Below are 23,599 nucleotides of genomic sequence, written 5' to 3' on the forward strand. Positions count from 1 at the left end.
AGATAACATTTAAAAATAAATAATCTTTGTGTAATATGAAGGCAATATTGTATTGGCTCAAAAAATTAGATTATTATAGTTATAACTACTTACTTACTTTAATTGACTATGACAGAAAAATTTGTCCCATTAGCCGAAATTAGAATAGCGTTCCAAGCGCCTCGATCTTCTGCGCTCCCTCTATAATCCCTGACACCATGTTTCACCATTTACACTTCCATTATGCTCTCGGCTGTCCAGGTTTGGGTGTACTATCGTGATTGTCTTCAAAAGGCTTCTTCGCTACAGCTTCTTCTTGAGATTCAGATTTCGTGATCTGAATCCGCGAACCTTGTTACCTCGTAACCACGGTTCTTGAACGAGGGCCACATCAGTGTCATCTCATCAGACAGCCCATGCCCCATAGTACCTTGCGTGGCGTCGTCTTCATCGGCGGGCAGGACCATTCTCCCATGGTTTAAGCCCAACTTGATCTCTCCCAGCGTGGACTTCAGGAGTGACAAGAATTCTGAACAAAACCTGATCCATTGGCCCTTGCCATTACCACGTCCCCTAACAATTGCCCAGCCCTCCGCTAGCAGATGATTATTATGCCCTTAAAGTAGTCTGAGTATAGCTTCGTCCTCCAATACTGGAGGAGGAAGCCCAGCTCCTTGGCTTCCGATAGAGGTCTCAAAGTTGTGGTTTGTGGTTCCCATATTTCTAAATTTTCTTTATCTGATCGGTTTTACAGGGTGTTTTGGGAGTTGACACCATCCATTTCGTATTATCTCTTTCGATTCTTACGATTCCGGTGACCGACTTATGATATAGATGTCGTCGGCATACGCTAGTAGCATGTGTTCTATTGTGAGTAGTGTGCCATATATATTCACATCTGCTTCTCGTATAATCTTCTCTACCTGGATATTAAAGAGATCACACTTTAAGCTGTCTCCTTGTCAGAAACCTCGTTTGGTATTGAATAGTTCGGAGAGATTCTTTCCTATTTTTATTGAAGAACTTGTATCAGCAAGTGTCATGCTGCAGTCTTATTCATTTTGCAGGGATACCAAACTCTGACGTGGCTTGAACTACCTTTAAACGTATAGAGCTATCGAAAGGAGCTTTGTAGTCAACAAAAATATGGTAGGTGTTGATTTGTCCTTCCTTCTTTTCCAGGATTTGGACCAAAGTGAATCTCTGGTCTAGGGTGGATTTGCCATGTCTAAAGGCGAATTGATAGAGCCCATTTATCTCATTGTCTAGTCTCCTTTCTTGTGTACGGGACATAGTATGCTGAGGTTCCAATCATCGGGTAAGCGTTCTTCTAGCCAGATCGTGCAGACAAGGTGATGCATGTGCCTTATCAGCGTGTCACATCCGGTCTTAAATAATTCAACGGACAACCCGTCGGCACCTGCTGCAAAGTTGTTCTTCGGTCAGATCACAGCTACATTCTGACTAGGAGGTAAACATTCTATACCATTATCAGAGATTAGTTCACCGTGCAGACAAGGTGATGCATGTGCCTTATCAGCGTGTCACATCCGGTCTTAAATAATTCAACGGACAACCCGTCGGCACCTGCTGCAAAGTTGTTCTTCGGTCAGATCACAGCTATATTCTGACTAGGAGGTAAACATTCTATACCATTATCAGAGATTAGTTCAACGGTATCCTCTTCGCCGCCAACGTCGGACACTAGCACTTGGTTAAAATGTTATTTCCATATCCTCAGCACGATATCTGTATCAGTTACCAGATTTCTTTCTTTGTCACTTCAGGAGGATGCTCCTGTACCAAAGCCATCGGGTTGATGTTTGATTCATTGGTGGAATTCCCGGACTTCATTCTGACTCCTGTACATCTCAATTCGTTCACACTCACGTCTTTCCATTTCCTTTTTCTTGCTGCGGAATAGACGTTTCTCCTCTTCTTCCTATAACTCCCTTTCATCTGGCGCGTTGCTACTGATTGCAGTGTTGCTCTGTATGCCGCATTCTTGGATTCAATAGCATCTCGACAATCTTGGTCGTACCAAGGGCTTTTTTCCGGGACCCAATTATAGATTTAGCGGGATTTTCCCTGGAGTGGGCCATAGATTGTAACTGCGTCGATAGGAGTGCTTTCACCAAGCAGTTATCCGAGTGGAGTATGCCGTTGTTTGCAGCTTTTCAATGCCTAGCTACCGTGCAGTGTCAGATCGAACTTTTCTCGCCATACTCAAACGGGTGCGAACCTTTGCTGAAACAAGGTAATGATCCGAATCTCTATTTGCTCCACTAATCAATCGTACATCTACCAAGTTGGATGAATGCCTTCCATCTATCAGAATGTGATCAATTTGGTTTCTCCTTGTTATTATTGTAGCAGTTGAGGCTGCAGCCCTTGCCGATGATGAACTTCATCGGGTCAATCCGGTACGTACAACCGGTTGCCATGTGATTGCTTTGATCTCGTGTTTTGATTGGATGACAGCCCATGCTGCTTTGTGTATTTTTTAAGTTGAAATCTGGTGCAAAAAAAACCTGATATTAGCCTCAACCCATTATCGGACGTTATCATTATCATCAGAGAACTGAACCTGGAAATTAATAGGGTGTTCGACGAATATAAACTGAATTTATGAATAGAACACTTGAAGCAATTTAACCTATACGCCTGGATTGGCAAACTGTGGTTTACTGTAAGCCACTTTCTAATCCCTGCAAGAGGGATGACAGGACCTGTTACTTTTGGTGACGTAATAGTGACTGATCCGCGCGCCGGTTAATCACGAGAGAGACACGCAAGGGAAAGAACCATTCGTGGTTTCCGAGTCTAGGTACATTCATCACAATTTGCTGTGGAAGAGGTTACAAATGACATCTACAGCGCCAAGTCGGCCCAAGCGATGAGCCAAGATGGAATTTCTACACTTATGCTGAAGAACTTGGATGTACGTCCCATGGCAGCCGGTTGTACGTACCAGATTGACCCGATGCATTCTTTCATCGGCAAAGGCTGCCGCCTCAGTGTACAACACTGCTACAACAACAACTATTACTTTTTTGCAACACTAACACATTTTACTTTTATAGTTTCAAAATCCTTCTAGTGAACAGCACCACCTGTCTTTCTGCAGTTTAAGCCAAGCCCATCTTCCTCAGCACACCTTGGCTTAGGCATGCTGATAGCTGCTTACCAACGATGGCTCAAGATCCCAGATGGATGCGTCCCAGACGAAGGGAAGACACTGACTGGACTTTATTCCTTACACAGGGTGTGGCCTCCCGCCCCAAAAATCCTCACCAGCCGTATGACGATCACTCCTTTTCTATTCCCCTGTTATAATCTCAGATTCAGCACTGCACGTGTGGCTGCGCCTTTGTTAATATAAATTTTTTGGAAATCATGATTGAAAAGTGATAGCTGATGGCTATAGTAGCCACTTTCTTCCTTCTTTAATCTTATATTTACTATAAGTTAATTATGAAACAAATAACTTTCCATTACAGCATTCCCATCTTTTTGTTGGGTGCACCGTAAATGGTTGCCTCTATATAAATGAAAATAAAGTATGCTCTTTTCCTCCTTGAAAACCGGGAATCATAAGAAAAATTAATAAACCAGATTTGTTACTATTTTTATATAGTTTTTTATTTTGTTTTATATCTTAGTTGATGTATTTCTGGTGAACACGTACTAAGAATTGGTAGTTTGTTGGTTTGTTGTAACTGTCCTTTGCTATCAATTAATTTATCTTTTTATTTGTTGGCTTTTTTATTTGTTTTTTCCGTTCAGTGTTTTTTTTTCGATACATTTAAGAACTTAACAATACAATTCGGTCGATAACTCGAAAATAGAACACTTGTTTCTTTTGTTCTGACAAGATAAAAGATCTGCATGATATAGCTTTTCCTAGTGTTTTAGTTGTGGTTGTTCTCACATTGTTTAGCGCAAAAATTAATTCAATTAAATTACAATGGGCTTGTGTTTAAATTTAAATAAATTTAAAATTAAATTAAAATGTTTATTAACTGTAGGTGTAGGTAGAGTTGGTAATTTAATTAATTTACAAGATCTTCTTGATTTCATCGTACAACACAAGTACGAAAGCACCACCAGTACCTCTGAGAACGTTGGAGAAGGCACCCTTGAAGAAGGCACCGGAACCTTCTTGCTTGGCGATGGTGGCCCAGCAGTGCAATGTGTTCTTGTAGATGATTTCGGTAGCCTTGCGACCAGACTGCATCATCATACGACGACGGACAGTATCGAATGGATAGGATACAATACCAGCAACAGTTGTAACAACTTGAGCGATAGCCCAGCTGATGTAGATGGGGGTGTTCTTAGGATCGGGCAACATACCACGAGCAGTATCGTAGAAGCCGAAGTAGGCAGCACGGTAGATAATGATACCTTGTACAGATACACCGAAACCACGGTACAAACCAACAAGACCATCAGATTTGAAGATCTTGGCCAAGCAGTTACCAAGACCGGTGAATTCACGTTGACCACCCTTGCCGGTATCAGCGGCCAAGCTAAATGTGTAAAGAAAAAGAAAAAAAAATACACAAATATATTCGTTGAAGTTGTGAATAATTTCATTTTTGCATAACTTACCGAGTACGGGCAAAGTCCAATGGGTAGACGAAGCAAAGGGAAGTTGCACCAGCAGCACCACCGGAAGCCAAGTTACCCATGAAGTAACGCCAGAACTGAGTGTTCTTGTCAACACCACCCAAGAAAACCTAAAGAATGAAATAAACGAATGTAAATTAGGTGTGTTATTGAAATCAGACAAACAAGTTTCTAAACTTCGAAGAGCGCCCACATTACAGTAGAAACAGCATAATGGTATTACGCTTTTTAGAAACATCCCACTTAAGTGTAACTTGATGGAAAGAACCGTTTCATTTTTGGTGTTAACTTACTTGCTTGTACTTATCCTTGAAGGCAAAGTTCAAAGCCTGGGTTGGGAAATATCTGATAACGTTAGCCATGTTACCACGCCAGTAAGAAGCAAAACCTTGTTCTTTTGGAATGCGGACAAAGCAGTCAATCATGCCTTTGTATTGCTTGTCGGGACTGATTTGTTTGGAAATGTGTTGTACTTGCAAGAGCAACTTGACACGTTCAATGGGGGCGACGGCAGTCTTGGATACAGCTGCGGAGATACCGCCAGCAGCGAAATCCTTAATGAAGTTGAAGGGATCAGCTTCTTTACCCATTTTGCTGCAAATATAATAAAAAAATAAAAATTATTAAAATTGAATTCCAAAAAGGTGTATAAACTGAGACCAATAAATTTATGTGTCAATTATGAATTGCAACCTAACTAAAGTTGAGTTGCCAATGGCCATATTTTATGTATTAAATTGCATATCACCATCGTGTATACGAAAAGTTTTTAAGAAAGTTTTACAAAACACCATATATTTTTCTTGCAACGAATGCAATATGTTTTGATATAAGAAACAAGAATTTTTTTTTGAAGCACAGAAGCTAAAAACTCCGTAAAATGTTATATAAGAACATTTTGTGAGAAATCGGTAAGGATGCGTTTTGACATTTGGTTTGAATCAACTCCTTAGAAAAAAACACATATGCAGACCAAAAGTGAGTTGCCATGTAAATATTCTTAGAGCAGTGATGGAACTTTCACATATTTGCACACTTCTTCGAACCTTGCGGGTTTATTTTGTATACGTAGAAATATGGACACTACTGGAAGAAACTAGAAAAATTTTGGAATTTTCTAGACTTTCTTATATCTGTTGTTTACTGTATTGTACTGAAGTCTTGAAGGCATTACATTACACAAACCGGGAAGACCAAATGCCCGATGGAAAGATCAAGTGGTGGGAGACACCTCGAAACTTGGTGTCCGAGATTTTAGAATGAGCGCGGAAGACCGAGGCGCTTGGAACGCTATTCTACGATCGGCTAGTGGAACAAATATTCTGTCTTAGCAAATTAAAGTAAAGTAAGTTGTTTACTGTACCAGGTATATCGGGATGTCTTAACAGTTTGAAATTCAACCTTTCTGGTTACCGAGCTATAGAAATATAACTACCTACACATGGAATTAAGCGACATGCAAAAGGCATGTATGACATGGAAAGGGATGACATTATTCACAAACTTTGGGGCTCCAAACGCTCCAAAATTATGTCACAATATAAACTTGAAGAGTTTTACACTTTGCTGTCTTTGGCTAGAACGTCCAGTCATGATACGATTGTAAAGCATGCTAATACACTAAAGGCTGCAAGTAACGATTTCTGTAGAAGCTGCGAGGACGTTGAGGAGACAAAAAAAATTATGCCTTAATAGGTTCCTCTTTAGGTTCCTATACCTTTGAGGAACATTGAAAGTTACCAGGCGTTTCAAGTCGATCTGGGCGATTCACCTGTTCCTCCAATTATCGAAGTGGTCCAATATATCAGTGAGTTTGAATGCAGATAATTTTAAATTTTCAGTAATCGTAGTTATTGGAGGCCAAAGTAGCACAGAGGTTAGCATGTCCGCCTATGACGCTGAACGCCTGGGATCGAATCCTGGCGACGCCATCAGAAAAAAATTTTAGCGATGGTTTTCCCCTCCAAATGCTGGCAACATTTGTGAGGTACTACGCCATGTAAAACTTATATCTAAAGATGTGTCTCACTGCGGCACGCCGTTCGGACTCGGCTATAAAAAGGAGTCTCCTCATCATTGAACTTAAACTTGAAACAGACTGCACTCATTGATATTCGAGAAGTTTGCCCCTGTTCCTTAGTGGAATGTTCATGGGCAAAATTTGAAAACTTGCGTGATTATTGAAGTTTTTTCATTTAGCTATAATTTGTTCTTCAAATGGACGTGGTAGCAACAACTGTAAGCGGTTTTCGCTAAAACAGCTGATCACACATAGTGTAATGAAGTTATTTCTCTTATATTTTGAGAAGCAATTTTAAAATATACTCGAAACATAAGATTCATGCCTTATTTGTAGTTGCATGTGTCATCAACCCAAGCTTTAAATACCGTTACACATTTGTTGTCTTTCTTGACAAACGATGTGGGCTTTGCTCTCCGCGCTAAGCAATTCTCATTTGATCTCTTCACCCAGTCTTGAGTGTTCGACAACTGAGACAGCAAAATTAATATCGTCTTGATGTTTAATGCTTAAACCGGCGTTTTTTGTCTTTCTAAAGTCAACAAACGAAAATAAGAAGCTCACAAGAGCTCTCGATATTCAATTCGTCATATAAAATAACTATAAAACTAGTTTTGGTGCACTGGCTACAAATGATTGAACGAAAGCTAAAACTGTATTTTTGTCTATCCTAGCACGTGGTGTGCCAAATATTGCTCTTTGTTGCTAGGGAAAATATTTGAGGCCTATAAAAAAAAACTTTAACTGACACATCGTTAAAAATGAGTTATTAAAACCTGAAAAGAACCTAAAAAAGCCATTGCATAATGTAGCAAACAAGAAAAATATCTTGCCAAAAGTTTGATAATGAAAAACACAAATTGTTATACAATCTAGTCTACTTGCAAAAAAAAAATCAAGAGGCAGATGACAACGTTTCCCATTCAAGAGCATATCAAAAAATTGTGACGTTCACTGTATTTCATTTTCATGGTCAGAGAGATAAGAGAGTGATTGAAAACATGAGAGTAAGAAAATAATTCTTACTAATACTAGAATAATATAATAGTAAAATACACAAAATAGCAAGGTCTAGTATTTTTAGATTTGAAATTGATAAAAAAAAGCTATGAAAAATGAAGGAGAGGGAGAAATTTTGTATTTCCGAACACAATGAGTTGAAAAATCAGCAATTTCAAAGATAACAGACTTTTTCAAAAGATAAATGTCCGTTTTATCTAATTATTAACACGAGAAACTAAATTAAAGGTCATAGTTTAGTTTGAGCATAATCGATTCAAGGGAATAAGACTTTTCATTTCTTTTTTCATATATAATCACTATGAATTTTGTACTCTGGGAACTACCATTTGTTTTATCTTGAGCTGGCCTTAAGTGAACAGTTACGTCACATTTTATTGTATATCTTTTCCAGAAGAATCCATACATTAAATTGTCATAATGGTGATTCTTATGCCATTGCAATTCATTTAATGATGATTAAAATTTATGGAATTTTTTTATTAATATATTTTTTTTTATCGATTTGTTGCAATTTCTTGTTCATTACCAAGAAATATTAGTATACCAGTGTGGCAACCACCCAAATAGGGGTGATGATAGCAGTAGGATTGCATAACTTTCTTTCGTTGGAAATGTTGAAAAAGAAAAATCTTCATACATTAAAGAGAGGCTTAACAAAATTAGCCATTTTAATCCATACGGAAATTAGCACCATTTAATAGAATCTAATTAATATTCATCACGTGAATTATTTTTTTTTATATGCTGTAACCGATTGATAATTTTTTCCTTGGAAAAAGTGAATCACACTATAAACCTTAACACTGAACTATTGTTTCATACACTGCAAAACTTATTGCGTTATTTAATTATTACGTTTTTTATTTTATATTATAGTTTATTTGTATTTTGTAAACATACTTTTTATGTGGTTATCACAGAGAAAATTAAAATCCAAAAACCAAATTCCTTTTGAACCAAAGGTCTGCACCGGACGGCAACTTAAACGTTAATAAAATTTTATTCTGAACCCAACTGAAATGTAACACACAAATCAAGAACACTTATAAATTAAGTTTAAACGAATGAGAGAGAGAGCACGCCCCAATGTCTCAACACACACAGTGAGTGGCAGAGCAGCCAACCCCCCATGGGGGAAAAAAAAGAGTAAGAGCAAATGCGAAATTAATGGATAATGAAAGAATCTCAGATACAAAGTGAGCGCATGAAAAAAAAGCTTTTTTTGACGTAACAATACAACCGTATTTGTCGAGTTATATTGAAAAAAAGAACAGAGATAATGGAAAATACAAAAAAAGAATTCATACAGTAGCCATAATTTGGGCTTCTCTATTTAAAAAAAGAGTATGTTGATTTGCTCAGAAAATAGAAGAAGAAAAAACCAAATAACTCGTCACATGTTTAAAGATAAATTCACCATGGTATCTCATTGTTACATAACATATATTTATACAACAAATAAAACAACTGTCATAAGCAATTGAGAGAGCAGTCAAAGAAAAAAGCTTTTTTCGGGCAAACTTTCGCCGCCATAGATTTGCAAAGAGACACATGCTTACTGGTTCAAAGACGGCAGCAATGGTTGGAAAAAGTTCAATCTTCTCCAAATACCAAATCATGTGCCAAGAATCTATCCCAAAAAACACAATGTCGGCGCCGAAACAACGTAACACCGTTTCCCAGCATTTTTTTTTTCGTTTACATAAGTGGACATACAACATAGTGATTGCAGGTATTATTTAATTTAACCCTTTCGTTCAGTGAGATTTGTTATTCCTATTGAATTTTTCCAATAATGCCGCACCTACAGATACATATTTACATACATATGTATGTATATGCAACCTTTTACACGTTAGCAACATTGAACAATGAATTTCTCGTCACTTTAGTAGCGTAATTATTGGCATCATTAATCTCATCTTTAATCTAATTTTGATTAATAAATAGAATTTAATTGAATACATACATTGCATATTTCTTATAATCACATCCAGCATCTATAGGTTCGTTCATACAGTAATTTTTTATTTAATTATTGTTTTTTCCCCTAGATTACTAGCATCAAAACGTAACTCATACGCAAGTAAGATACGCCAGGCTTGACGTCAATTTTAGTAAATAATAGTAATTTTGAAAAACAACAATATGAACATGTGAAAACACACAAAAAGAAATGAATTGTAAAGGGTGGTACTTTATTCGTTCTTCACAAATGAAAACACATGTTTTTCAAGGTTACTTAGTTTGAAACACTACATATATCTCAATAACATAATATTTTATGACATATTTTTTAAAAGTAACAAAGAAATGTCATACTTTGTGAAAGCAGCAAATTTTTTTGCTTCAAAATCTCTTACCTAAAAAAAAGGAATCATGAAATTTCGCTAAAAGCGAATACAGTACCACCCTTTAAAAAATATTTTTACGGGATTTTTCACAAAATAGGTTTAAAATAGGTTTATTTGACAGTTCTAAAAAGGAAATCTGTCAAACAAACCTATCTAAAATCTACATTAAATTTTATGAATACAGCCGTTAATATATTTTCATTTCATTTTCTTTTATCATCATATTCATATAAGACTCAAGACTATAGATGTTATGCCTTAGAACTCTTTGGATATCTTCCCAATATGAATAGGATTCAGCATTTGGGCTTAGAAACTGGTAAAACCCTCAAATTATTTAGTTTTAAAATTATATATATGATTTTTTTAGATTTTAAAGGCGTTAAAGTTATGACATTTAAGGTTATGACTTGTCATTCAAGGTATATAACCTTCGGGTTTTCCAACAAGGACTTTACTTATTAAACTTACTCTTCAATAAAATTACAAAGTTTTAAAAAGTTTGAGTTAACGATCTCAAATTAGCAGTCACCGACTCCGAATTTCGGTACTAAATTTTGATGATTTGCAGACGTTGTTCGTTCGTGTACTTTACCATGATGAAAATTTTGAGTTTGCTGAATAATTGACGGTGACAGTTCGATGATTCACAAAATTCAAAATTTTCAAGTCAATTAAAAAACCCATTTGCCTGTGTATATCCCCCATCCCACATAGTCACACCTACGTACCTACTATTGCCAGGAATGTTTCAATCCAAGCGACTGTCAGCTCAGATGATGAGAATAAAGATTACATAACAATACTTTTATAACATTACTTAAATTCGTTGCAGATTATTTGAACAAAAACAGGAAGTTATTTGCCAGCAAAAAATATATGTTTACATATATAGATTTTTTTGAAACATAAGCAGTTGCGAAATTATAATTAAAAAATTAAAATTATTTATTAGATAAGGTTGAAAAGAGGGTGCGGATATTAATCCGCCCATGCCACTATTGACATACACCTAATCCTGTAATCGGCTTGTTGTGCGCTCTGAATACAAAAAGTAAACAAGTACCATGGATCGCAATTGTCTAGTTCTTTTCCCGGCATCTCTTTTTAGGCAAACATATGATAAAAAAAAATTGCTAATATTGGAATTATATCAACGTATGGTCCGATGGTCCGGACCATAATTGAACTGATGTTGAAGACCATAGTAGAAGTCGCTGTGTAAAATTTCAGCCAATTGGAATAAAAGTTGCGCCCTTTAGGGGCTCAAGAAGTAAACTAGGGATATCGGTTTATATGGGAGCTGTGTCAGGCTATAGACCGATTCAGACCATAATTGACACGTTGAAGATCATAAGAGACGTCGTTGTACAAAATTTCAGCCAAAGCGGATAATAATTGCGACCTCTAGAGGCCCAAGAAGTCAAGATCCCAAATCGGTTTATATGGCAGCTCTATCAGGTTATGGGTCAATTAAAACCATATTTGGCACAACTGTTGGAAGTCATAACAAAACACTTCTTGCAAAGTTTCAGCCAAATCAAGACTCCAGATCGGTTTATATGGCAGCTATATCAGGCTAGGGCCGATTTGAACCATACTTAGCACAGATATTGGAAATCATAAAAAAACACCTCATGCAAAATTTCAGCCAAATCTTGGCTCAAGTCAAGATCCAAGATTGGTTTATATAGCAGCTATATCAAAATATAGACCGATATGGCCCATTTACAATCCCAACCGAACTTCACTAATAAGAAGTATTTGTGCAAAATTTCAAGCGGCTAGCTTTACTCCTTCGGAAGTTAGCGTACTTTCGACAGACAGACGGGCGGACATTTCTAGGTCCACTTAAAATGTCAAGACGATCAAGAATATATATACTTTATGGGGTCGCAGAGGAATATTTCGAGTAATTACAAACAGAATGACGAAATTAGTATACCCATCCTATGGTGGAGGTTATAAAAAAAATTATAGTTGGTTCATGTCCATACTGACTTCATGCACACCGAAAATGCCTATTAAATTATTATGAAATCCGAAGGACTCTCTTCTTTTTCAGAACACAAACAAAAATAAAGACAACAGTATAGAAGCAGAGTTGATTCGGTCCATTTCTTGAGCATTTAATTACATTTGCAATTAAAATTGTGCGTTTCAATTTTTTTTTAAAGTGCGTTTTGACAGTTGTTCGTGTGAAAAGTCAAAGTCAGTACTAGGCTTTAGATGCGAAAATCGTGCAATGACATAGGAAATGGTCCAACGTCTTATCATCTTCCCACATGCCTTAAATTTATTCGATCATTTACCTTTAATATCTAAAATATGTTTAAGAAATTCTAATTCTCAACAACTGCGTTAAAGGAATCCTAAATCGCAATAACTGTCTTCAAGAAATCCTAGTTCGCAAAAGTTTGGTATAGGTAAAATATCAATTTAACACTATCCAATTTATCTAGCGGCAATTTTCAGTTTTTAGAAAAGAAAAAAGCCAAAGGGAAAAGCTTTCTATTTTGCTGTAGGGATGAATAAATTGCATAATAATAGTCGATCGTTATGTATACCATAACATAAAGAACACAGACAAATATTATTGTTTGAGTTAACTTTACGATCTGCTTATTTGTTCTTCTTAAAAAAATTTGCGTTTATATTTACATACATACGAACATGTAACATAAGTGCGTCACTTATATTTTTTTATAATTATTGAGCACTAATATAACATTTGGTCAAAGTCAATGAACTTGAGAAAATTTCAACACCACAACAAACGAGCTAAAAAAAAAAAGCTTCACACGAGAGAAATAAATCGAAAAGAAAAATCGTTCAATACCAAGCCAAACAAGATCTTAATCATTGTGAATGAATAAGTTCAAGATTGTAAGATAGAAAAGCATAGTTCACAATCAGCCTTCCTCCCTCCCACTGCCACCACACATGAGATTTGCATCTTCTGAATTTGTTTTTCCAATGCACAATTAGATAATTGCATAGTTGCTTGGTGGACAGCAGGCATTGTGCCAAAAGTACTATAATTAGAGTGGAATGGTTGCCGAAAGATGTGAAAAGTCGGCTGCAAGGTAACGTAAAATCAGCTGAATTGCCGCCAAAATGGTGTAGACAATAAACAGAAGAAACAACATACTTATTTTTTGTTAAAAACGTGGAAGGTTGTTTGTTTATGTTTAAATTTAAATGGCTTTGAAACAAACCAAGGCCATTTAAAAAAAAAAAAAATATTATAATGAAGAATACTTTGCAGAAAGAAATGGCTCAGTAAAGTATTTCAGCAATGTAATAATGTTAAACAAGTAAAAAGGCGTTAAGTTGGGCCGGGCCGAAATTTGGATCCCCACCACCTAAGGTATATATGTAAACCACCATACGTCAAAATCCTGTGAAAAATGCATACCTTATGCCCCATAGCAGCTATATCGAAATATGTTCCGATTTGGATCAAAAACTAATAAGTACAAATCATTGTGTATAACAAATATTGGCCTTTTTAGTACTTCTATCTAAAAATAAACCAATCTGAACCATATACGTCACGGATGTCAAAAAACCCAACATAAGTCACTGTGTCAAATTCCATTGAAATCGGATTATATATGCGCCTTTTATGGGGCCAAGACTTTAAATCGAGATATTGATCTATATGGCAGCTATATCCAAATTTGGACCAATTTGGGTCAAGTTGCAAAAAAATGTCGAAGAGTCTAAATCGGCAAAACAATAAATGCGCCTTTTATTGCCCCAAAGCCTTAGATCGAGAGATCGGTCTATATGGACCGATCTAAGCCAAGTTGAAAAAGTATGTCGAAGGGCCTAACTTAACACACTGTCCCAAATTTCGGCGAAATAGGACAATAAATGCTCCTTTTATGGGACCAAAAACTTAAATCGAGAGATCGTTCTATATGGCAGCGTGTATGTCATATTGCAGAAGTATGTCGAGGGGCCTAACACAACTCACTGGCCCAAATTTCAGCAAAATCGGATAATAAATGTGGCTTTTATGGGCCTAAGACCCTAAATCGGCGGATCGGTCTATATGGCAACTATATCCAAATCTAGACCGATCCGGACCAAATTGAAGAAGGATTTTAAAGGGCCTAACACAACTCACTGTCCCAAATTTTGACAAAATAAGATAATAAATGCGTCTTTTATGGACCCAAAACCTTAAATCGAGAGATCGGTCTATATGGCAGCGATATCTAAATCTAGACTGAAGTGGACCAAATTGAAAAAGGATTTCGAAGGGCCTAACAAAACTCACTGTCCCAAATTTCAGCAAAATCGGATAATAAATGTGACTTTTATGGGCCTAAGACCCTAAATCGGCGGATTGGTCCGTATGTGGGCTATATCAAGATATAGTCCGATACAGCCCATCTTCGAACTTAACCAGCTTATAGACAAAAAAAAAAGAATCAGTGCAAAGTTTCAGCTCAATATCTCTATTTTTAAAGACTGTAGCGTGATTTCAACAGACGGACGGACATGGCTAGATTTTTACACGAATATATATACTTTATAGGGTCAGAAATGGATATTTAGATGTGTTGCAAGAGGAATGACAAAATGAATATACCCCCATCATTCAGTGGTGGGTATAAAATATATTAAATTTTATAATGCTTGTCTAGTTTCTAAAAATATTTCGAATAAGAAAAATTTAAAATTTCCACTTAAAAACTAATTATTTTATATAGCCTCGCTATCAGATATGGCGTCACAATCTGTGGCCTAATTTTCGCCTTAATACGATCGAGTGTTGCATTATGGCATCCGTTATCCAGTAATTCACGAAATGTGCGCATTTTTGCACGCAGCAATATACCTATCATAAATAGCCAGTTTTAAAGAAATGAGCCAAAAAAATTGGACCCGAGAGACGTTAAAATGCGATTTGGTATATACTGCTTGTGAGCTACAAAAGAACTGATTTTGCATAGTATTATTGTTGGTCATCAAAAGTGTACACATAACAAAACCCCAACAAGACAAATTTTAGCCGGAGTAGAAAATTACCTTATTTGGTCGAATCCAAAGACTATTTTTTATTATGAGCCTTTGAAATCGTGCCAGACAATAACTGGGTACCTGTATCGAACAGAATTGATTCGTTTGAAGAAAGCATTGCAAAACAATTCCGAATACAAGAGGCTATAAACTTCCCAAACGATAACACATGAACACACAATGCAAAAATGGTCAACAACTATTTGGAAAACCTAGGATGCAAAGTTTTGGATCAACTGCCTCAAGTGATTTCAAACCTTAACATCGGTATTCACAAGACTTTAGGTTTATTTGACAGATTTTCTTTATAGAACTGTAATATAAAACTTTTTTTAAAGTTTTATTAAGTTTTGTGAATACGGTCATAAGTCTATATGGCAGCTATATCTTTATATAGTCCGATCTGAAACATAATCGAGTCGGATGTCGGAAGGCTTAAAACAAATCACTATTTCAAATATCAACGAAATCGGATAAAAATTGAGATATTGAGCTGAAATTTGGCACAGGTTCGTCATCTTGCAATACGCAGGTTAAGTTCTAGAGCGGGCCAAATCGGAACATATTTAAATAAAGCTGCCATATAGAAATTTAAAAGCGATCTACTGATTTAAGGTAAAGATCCCACATAAGCTGCATTTGTGAGCCGAAATTTTAAATTTTTGAATATAGGTGCCATATAGTCCGACTCTCAAAACTCGTGCAGTTTCGTGCAAATTAGGAATAGTGATACCTCTCGTAATTGTATTAGAATTATCGACATCCATAACCAGTACGGAATGTATTTAGATGTAGCTGCCATTTGCCAATCGGGTAATGAGTCCATAAAACATTTTGGGAAAATCTATCAAAATTGAAGGTCAGCCCTACCTACCTACCAAGAGAAAACAAATCTTGGCAAATTTGGTAGAAACCAACCAAAAACAGCAACGCTGATTGGAAGTGGACATGAACGACATGGAAGAAGTCGTTGTGAAAAACTTTGAGATGGTTGGTTGACCCAGGACAGTAACAAACTTTATAACTGGATTCCCGTAAGCCATACTCGGCGAGAATGTAAATTGCAAAATCGTTCACTAGCATTTCATCACGGAGAGCAAAAATGTAAACTGCAAAATTTCTCAGGAGCATTTCATCACGGAGAGCAAACTTTCATACATCAATGAGTTCTGCCCGAATCAATTTAAATCGACTCTTTTTTTTGGAAATATCACTAGTATTAGTGACAGAATAACCACCGCTAAAATTATTTGCCAGATGGTGAGAAGAGTATAACCCATAGAAAATATTTCAGATGCTTACGCCAACATTCAACATCGAAACAAGCGAAAACATTTTTGAAAAGTGGCACAGTGGAGTGGAAAAGTGGTCCAAATATATAGAGTATGGTATCATGGTCCAAGAAAAAAAGTGCCAAATTTGAAGCTAAAGACACACTACGTCAACGCTGATCGCACCACAAATCGTTATAAAACGTCAGCCCTGAGTTTGAATCCTAGCGAGACCAGAAACAATTTTCAGTGTTAACCTTTATAATGCTGACGACATTTATGAAGTACTATGTAAAGTTTATATGGCAAAACAGCCATGTAAAAACTATAAGGAGGCCTCTTATCATTGACCATAAACTTGAATCGAACAGCATTTATTGGTATGTAAGATGTTTGTTCGTTCCTTAATGAAATGGTTTTGGGAAAATTTTGCAAATTTTGGTAGCGCTGCCAAAGCAAAGGTGGTCGAAAAAAAACTGTAACAATGCCTGAAAAGGTACGGCGAATGTCGAATTCAACGATATCCACGTCATGGTAGCCATAAAATGGCTAAAGATCGAGTATCCCGTGAAAGAATGCAACATATTTTGAAAAACAAGCACAAGGCAAAGCCTTACAAGTTCCAAAGGCACACGATCTCAAAACAAAAGAAAGAAAAAAAAACACTCAAAATGGTCGAGTTTAACCGAGCGCATATACGAGAAATTGCGGCTACGAACGTCCACCCTAAGTAGTTTTCCACCTGAAGTAACGTAATGGGTGGTTGTGACCACCCAAGGCCGCTATTTAATCGTTTTTGTTATAGTAGTAAATGCGAATTATTACCGGGATAATATTTTTTAGTTCGTAGACCTACTAAACGTCCAATTCACCAGATGCCAATCCGAAGGACTTTTCTATTTGGGCCATTTTAGAGAGCAAGGTTACGACTTAAAATCATACCAGTGGATGCGCTGAAGAAAGGTGAAGTACGGGAATGGGCAGCTTACATTCGTGCAGTTTGCAATTCGGGTTTGACCAATTCAGAGCAACAGTCAAGCAAAATGTTGTCACATAGAGCAAACGTGAATGGATTCTGAAATTGAAATTACTCCCACACATTTTTGTTATTTAAATCAATAAAAATATATTTTCACACAACAAAAATGTGGTCCTTTGAATTGCTAACACTTCATGTCGGCTAATCTGTAGAAAGACAACAGTGTTACAAAATTTGTTTTCCTTCTTTGAATCTAGGAAAATTTATACATTCATACATTAATTTTACCAATCATCTAATGGTGGTGGGTAAGAAAAAAAAATAAAAATTTTCTATTTTGTTGTTGTAACAGTGCGTTTTACACTGAGACGGCAGCTCTTGCTAAAGAAGGACTTCATCGAGTCAATCCGGTACGTGCAACCGGCTGCCATGCGATTCCATTTTGTAATTGTGATGCGTATGTTAAATTTCCCGAAGCTAAGGATTTTCATCGCAGGCAGTTTTGATGCAGCAGTATTGGGAAATTTAATGCAGGAAAGCCTAAAGAAGGACTTCATCGAGTCAATCCGGTACGTGCAACCGGCTGCCATGCGATTCCATTTTGTGATTGTGATGCGTATGTTAAATTTCCCGAAGCTAATTTTCATCGCAGGCAGTTTTGATGCAGCAGTATTGGGAAATTTAATGCAGGAAAGCCTTAATGAATCGTGATTTTGACGTATTAAAAAAGTAATAAAACCTTGACCGTATGCATCAGTATACACACATTTAATTGATTTTATGTCTTTTGTTACAAATAAAGGCTATCTGTGATGTGCTGCACCATCTTTACTAACATAAAAATATTCTACAAACAAGTCTCTAGGATGCACATAAAAGTTCGAATACAGTTCAATGACTTCCAGTAATAAGATAGTTCTACTATAAAAAATAATTTAATGTCATGCTGACCAATATTAAAGTTCACTGCTTCCGCTAAGCAGTTGTAGCAGAGACTACTATAATCCATCATAAATTATTGTAACTACGATTTGATTCGAAACTCTTTAAGAGCAACGGTCGCTCTTAAAGAGTTTCGAATGTACAAAAAAAAGAGAGCTTGAAGGAAAAAGCTTAAAAATGATGAGTTGAAGTTTTATTCAAACCAAATTACACCATGCATGCAGTGTGGTAGAACAAATATTAAAAGGTATAACCTTTGGACAGCTTCAGTCGTAAAAACTGGTTAATGCCACGATAACAAATTCTAAATGCGAGAAACGAACAAAATGTCAAATTCCCCAAAAACGACTTGTTTGACGATTTATGGTAGTTACTATGTTCGCTTCTCGCGAAATATTTTCGTGATTACCCTACTGAAGAAAACCTGCTGATTTTATTCATTATGACATTCCCTCGTAATTTATGAAACAAAGATATTGTGCTATCATTGAGATTTTTGTAGTGTTTCAAAAAAGTAATTGCGAAAAACCAGTGTTTTCAACTGTGAAAAACGAACGTAGTACCAGCCTTTGAAAAACGACCAAGCCATGTGAATGGCCGCAAATATACACGATGGCATCAACCACCGTCAGCGGATCGCCAAACACATACGCACAAAAGTCAACCATGTACACGATGTTAATGAAATGTATGCTTAAATTTGCAAGTTTTTTAGGTTAGGTTTCAGATTATGAAAGTAGAATTGCAGGTCAGCATTGCCCTTGTGACACGATTTTCTTTTAGCAAAAACAACACATCAAAGTAAAGGTAACAAAAATCCAACATCCTAAAACAATTCTAAATTTTATCAAAGAATATTTATCTAATACTACAATTTTTTTCTTTGAATAATTTGGCTTAATACATGATTTCTCTTTACGTAACAAGAGTCCGATAAGTTTCCACATGTCACCCACGATGCACTTAGTAGTACTTACGTACATTTTATTTAAATTAATATTAAAAATAAGATTTTTCTTTACCTCTTTTTGTTTCTTTCAAAAGTTATACAATAAAAACTTCTTTTGAAGAATTTTCCAAAAAATTCCCAGTTGGCGTTTGGCGTTGACAAAGACGCGTGTTCACTTAACGACCGTAATTCGTAAAGTAAAGAGAAAGAAGTTGGGGTACCCAGTTTCCAGTTAAGAATGGTTACTCACAAGGTAGACTAATAGCGAATCGGAAAATGACCAACACATGGTTGAATTAAAAAGGTTGGCTCACTTGCCCAGCTGATGGAATTGTCCAACTTCAGAGTTGTATCCAAATCTCAATAGAATGCAAATAAAAACTAGAATGTCATTTAGGAAGTGTCCAGAAATTTGACAGCCTAGTAGGAATTTGCACTACCATCGCCAAAATGAAAATGGCGCGAACTAGTAACTTACACAATATCAGAATTGCACTAATCACTGATTTTGACAGTTGTTTTTGTTGTTGGGCAACTGCCACTACCTGTAAATGAATATATCTTGGCTGGTACAATGATTATTTTTCGCGAAATTTTTTCGTGACTACTTTTTTTAAATAATAGATTTTGAAGCAAAAAACATGGTGATTTCATTAAGTAGGACAGTCCCTCATGTAACTCTGATTTTGTGTATGTTTCTAGTTCGCTCCATTCTTCCTTGTTTGTGTGTTATGGTTCTTAACTATAATACACACACAGATATACCCAAAACTCGTTGACAGATACAGAATTTCGCGAGAAAAAATTGTACTCAGTTGTTTACGGTATACTACCTGGTATTATGTCATGGTAACTGAATGAAATCAGCATGTTTTTTTGCTTCAAAAGGTATTATCTAAAAAATGTAGTCTCGAAAGGCGAACATTGTACCAGCCCTTATTATCAAAAAAAATGTAGTCGCGAAAATTTTCGCGTGACTACTTTTTTTAGATAATAGCTTTTGAAGCAAGGAAACTTGCCGATATCTTTCAGTAGGACATTCCCCCATAAAGCCTAGTACTGGCCTCGACTTTTCACACGAACAACTGTCAAAACGCACTATAAAAAAATGGAGACGACGATAATGCGAACACATTCCGTACAAGTGGTACTCAGTTTATAATTGCAGCAGAATAAAATTCGCATAATTTTAATTGCAAATGTAATTAAATGCTCACGAAATGGGACGAAACAACTCAGGCTTACAGCCAGGTACTGACTTCAATCTCAGCGAAAATGTCTATTAAATTCTTGCGAAGTGAATACAATGAATATATCTTAGCTGGTACTATTTATATTCGCTTTTCGAGATATTTTTCGCCGATCACTTTTTCTTTATTTTAAAAATTTTAAGATTTTAAATTTTGTTCTTTGAGATAATAGATTATAAAGCAAAACAACTTGCTGATTTCATTCAGTAGGCCATTCCCTCATTACTTATGGTAAAATTTTAATAAAATTGTTATTTGTGTAGTTTTTAAAAAAAGTAATCGCGAAAAATTGGGGTTTCTACGGTGAAAAACGAACATTTTACCAGCCATTACATGACAAGAGAATTCGGACACCTTACCAGGCACCAGATGTGAAATAAGTACTCAGTACTAATGTGCTGTTAATAGTTGGTATTCGGTTGTCATCGTCGCTGCCGATGTTTATATTGAACGAATATTTTACATATTTATAGAAAAACGTGCGTATGTACTTTTCTTCATTCTACATTTCATTATGTATTTAATAATTTAATTGCAGAAAGAAAAAATGTCCGGTCGAGAGGGTGGTAAGAAAAAACCATTGAAGGCCCCCAAGAAAGACGCCAAAGAACTTGATGATGACGATATGGCCTTTAAACAAAAACAAAAGGAAGCTCAAAAGGCATTGGAAGCTGCCAAAGCTAATGCGTCCAAGAAAGGTCCTCTAGTGGGAGGAGGAATCAAGAAGTCGGGCAAGAAGTAAAACACAAAATTTTAGCATTTATTTGCAATTGTCCCTCAACCAAGTTAACAAATAAATTTATAGATTTTTTTATAATTAAAAATATTAAAGCTTTGTTTCCCTCGGATTGGCAAAAAATTAAACAATATCGTAGTGATATTCTTTACAGTCGTTCGACAAAGAAGCACTTGCAAATGATGACTGCGTTCCTGGAAATTGCACGGAGTAGGCGGCTTGTGAATTGGCATAACCAATATGCTGATGCAATGGCTTTTGCGGGTACTTATCTATGTGATAGGCTAAGGCTCCCAGAAATGCATCACCGGCTCCCGTAGTATCTATAACCTTTTCTACTTTATGGGCTGCTACATGAATACAGACTTGTGGTTCCCTCTTTTCCATATATATAGCACCTTGTGAACCTAAAGTTATGATAACGGTTGAAGCACCCATTTCAATTAACTTAATAGCAGCTGTTTTAGCTTCACTGTAACAAAAAATTGTTTGACATTATGGAAGAAACAATGCTTTGATGGATCAACTTACGAAATGGTTTCTATAGCTTCTACACCTGTCATAAGGGCAGCTTCAGTTTCATTGACACATAAAATGGTAGCTGCTTGAATCAGTTCTTTGGGAGTATTTGCCATGGCGGGAGCAGCATTGAGTATGGAAACTCCTTTAAAACTCTTCAAAGCGTTTAGAGTTCCACTTGGAGGAGTCTCTAATTGGCACAATAACACTTTGGCAGAGTCAAATAAAGTGCGTGTTTCGGTTACATTGTCTTGATCAAGAAAATCATTGGCACCAGGCACTATAATAATGTGATTTTCTCCATCGTTAGAAACAGCTATTTGTGCTATGCCAGTACTTTGTCCTTTACACTGCTGTACATAATTCACATTGACACCCTCTTTTTGAAGTTGTTTTATATAATTTTCGCCCCAAGAGTCAGCACCAACTTTAGCTATCAATGCGGTCTGAGCACCCAAACGAGCAGCTGCAACGCACTGATTTGCTCCTTTACCACCAAATCCATTTGAGAATTTACTGCCCAGCAAGGTCTCACCAGCTTTCGGTAAACGGTCTACATAACTTTAAGAAACATTTTTGAAATAAAAATATCTCAAATACAACGTGTCACAAAATCGAATACTTCTGTTGTTACAATTATCAAAATCTATGTCTTGTGATTTTTAAAAGTTGATAACAAATCCCTAAATTGGGGGCCTTTTTAAGGGCAACTACAATTTTCTTTAGAAAAACGAGACATCACACACCATATAAAATCAACGATTGCAGAGCCGTAAACTAAAACACTGACGTTGTTTAAGTTCTCCATCATGCCTAGTAATCCAATGTTATGAATGGTCTGTTTGAATAGAATCAGCTGGAAAGTAAACAAGTGCTTTGTTACTGTAGATATAGTTGCCTTCTATTATCGTGAGATAACACCATGTGATGGTTGCCAGAATTTCGTGAAAAATAGATTATCAATGATTTTTAGGCTAATAATGGCGAAATAGCAGAAATCTTATGTTCTGCTTTTTCATAAGTCTATTGTAAAACATTTTAATTTATTGTTACACAGAAAATAAAGGTTGCTGAAATCGGACCTAAATCGAAACAAAAAATTCATTTAAGTTCATTCAATTCAAGATAGCTTGTTTGATCATCCCGTTACTGAATGAAACGACCGAGTACGAACATTCATGTTTGATTACTAACGAAGTGATTCGAACTGAATGTTCGGTTCGAGCAAATACGAAATCAATCACTCGCCGTGCATTTACCCAAAATCAAGTCGCTGAACAAGTGTACTTGAAAATTTTGCTGCTCGCTGCAGTTCTCTGCTGCCTACTCACAAAACAGCACTGACAGCATCAGCCGTTGGCTGATCGCAGTGCAGAGAACAATTAAGTTCGGCAAGTTGTGTATTTTTGTTGCTATTAGCATTGATGGATTTGAATAAGGGAAGTAAGATTTTACTTGTCTTCTATTGCGCTTGTGGAGCAAGTTTTAAGTCCTGTTCAAATTCAGATGTACAATGAAACTCAATCAAACTCTTTTATTAAAAAAAAGTAACCACGAAAAAATTTCGCGAAAAGCTACCATAGTAGCAAATTTTTTTCTTAAGTGCTCTCTTCTGTTGGCAGATAAAGTAAGCGAACGACTTCCAGTAAAAATTTGTGCAAATTTGCACAAATTTTTCGGTACCCGAACACAGCTAAAATGAGAGAAAGAGAAACACAAACGTGCATCCTTTCAGTCTACGAGTATCAAACTTGGAAGCAGGATTTACTAGTAGAAGGTTAAGTCACTTGCGGAAACATAAAGTGGATAGGGCCCATGACCATCATTAAGGACGTCAAATCTGCCGATTGAAATATTTTATTGCAGTGCATTTCATTTTGTATCCGTAATTAACCATATGAAGTAAAAAAT

General features: G+C 36.3%; 3 protein-coding genes and 1 long non-coding RNA gene across 6 annotated transcripts; 2 read left to right on the forward strand and 2 right to left on the reverse strand.

The window, feature by feature from the left end:
* Positions 1–3,595: 3,595 nt before the first annotated feature.
* Positions 3,596–19,385, reverse strand: LOC106085153 (ADP,ATP carrier protein). 2 transcript variants are annotated; one of them, XM_013249220.2, is made up of 4 exons: positions 19,257–19,385; positions 4,905–5,205; positions 4,594–4,721; positions 3,596–4,511 (listed from the first exon to the last, which is right to left on the reverse strand). In XM_013249220.2, exons 2-4 carry the CDS (start codon positions 5,199–5,201, stop codon positions 4,037–4,039), a joined length of 900 nt encoding a protein of 299 aa, XP_013104674.2. In that variant the 5' UTR covers positions 5,202–5,205; positions 19,257–19,385; the 3' UTR covers positions 3,596–4,036. The 2 variants fall into 2 exon arrangements, with proteins under 2 accessions (XP_013104674.2, XP_013104673.2); XM_013249219.2 differs by lacking the exon at positions 19,257–19,385 and adding an exon at positions 8,555–8,664.
* LOC131996845 (uncharacterized) lies at positions 10,198–10,920 on the forward strand. Its single transcript, XR_009398038.1, has 2 exons — positions 10,198–10,327; positions 10,379–10,920. It is a non-coding gene; the product is annotated as an uncharacterized LOC131996845 (long non-coding RNA).
* A 1,360-nt stretch (positions 19,386–20,745) lies between the features above and the next one.
* On the forward strand, positions 20,746–21,264 carry LOC106085145 (translation machinery-associated protein 7 homolog). 2 transcript variants are annotated; one of them, XM_013249208.2, is made up of 2 exons: positions 20,746–20,912; positions 20,972–21,264. In XM_013249208.2, the coding sequence occupies exon 2, from the start codon at positions 20,981–20,983 to the stop codon at positions 21,173–21,175; it is 195 nt and encodes a 64-aa protein (XP_013104662.1). In that variant the 5' UTR covers positions 20,746–20,912; positions 20,972–20,980; the 3' UTR covers positions 21,176–21,264. The 2 variants fall into 2 exon arrangements, with proteins under 2 accessions (XP_013104662.1, XP_013104661.1); XM_013249207.2 differs by having other exon boundaries at positions 20,754–20,916.
* Positions 21,173–22,595, reverse strand: LOC106085144 (ribokinase). Its single transcript, XM_013249206.2, has 3 exons — positions 22,435–22,595; positions 21,701–22,249; positions 21,173–21,641 (listed from the first exon to the last, which is right to left on the reverse strand). The coding sequence occupies exons 1-3, from the start codon at positions 22,497–22,499 to the stop codon at positions 21,293–21,295; spliced, it is 963 nt and encodes a 320-aa protein (XP_013104660.2). The 5' UTR covers positions 22,500–22,595; the 3' UTR covers positions 21,173–21,292.
* Positions 22,596–23,599: the final 1,004 nt, after the last annotated feature.

Source organism: Stomoxys calcitrans, chromosome 4 (genome assembly GCF_963082655.1).
Source record: "Stomoxys calcitrans chromosome 4, idStoCalc2.1, whole genome shotgun sequence".
NCBI classification, from domain to species: Eukaryota; Metazoa; Arthropoda; class Insecta; order Diptera; family Muscidae; genus Stomoxys; species Stomoxys calcitrans.

Bases quoted from the DNA above. Each gene is read 5' to 3' on its own strand.
- LOC106085153 (XM_013249220.2), bottom strand. From the start codon at position 5,201: ATGGGTAAAGAAGCTGATCCCTTCAACTTCATTAAGGATTTCGCTGCT. The intron at 4,722-4,904 runs GTAAGTTAACAC...TTCATTCTTTAG, and splicing joins TCAAGGATAAGTACAAGCAA to GTTTTCTTGGGTGGTGTTGA. The intron at 4,512-4,593 runs GTAAGTTATGCA...TTACACATTTAG, and splicing joins TTGGACTTTGCCCGTACTCG to CTTGGCCGCTGATACCGGCA.
- LOC106085145 (XM_013249208.2), top strand. From the start codon at position 20,981: ATGTCCGGTCGAGAGGGTGGTAAGAAAAAACCATTGAAGGCCCCCAAG.
- LOC106085144 (XM_013249206.2), bottom strand. From the start codon at position 22,499: ATGATGGAGAACTTAAACAACGTCAGTGTTTTAGTTTACGGCTCTGCA. The intron at 22,250-22,434 runs GTGTGTGATGTC...TGTTTCTTAAAG, and splicing joins GCAATCGTTGATTTTATATG to TTATGTAGACCGTTTACCGA. The intron at 21,642-21,700 runs GTAAGTTGATCC...TTTTTGTTACAG, and splicing joins GAAGCTATAGAAACCATTTC to TGAAGCTAAAACAGCTGCTA.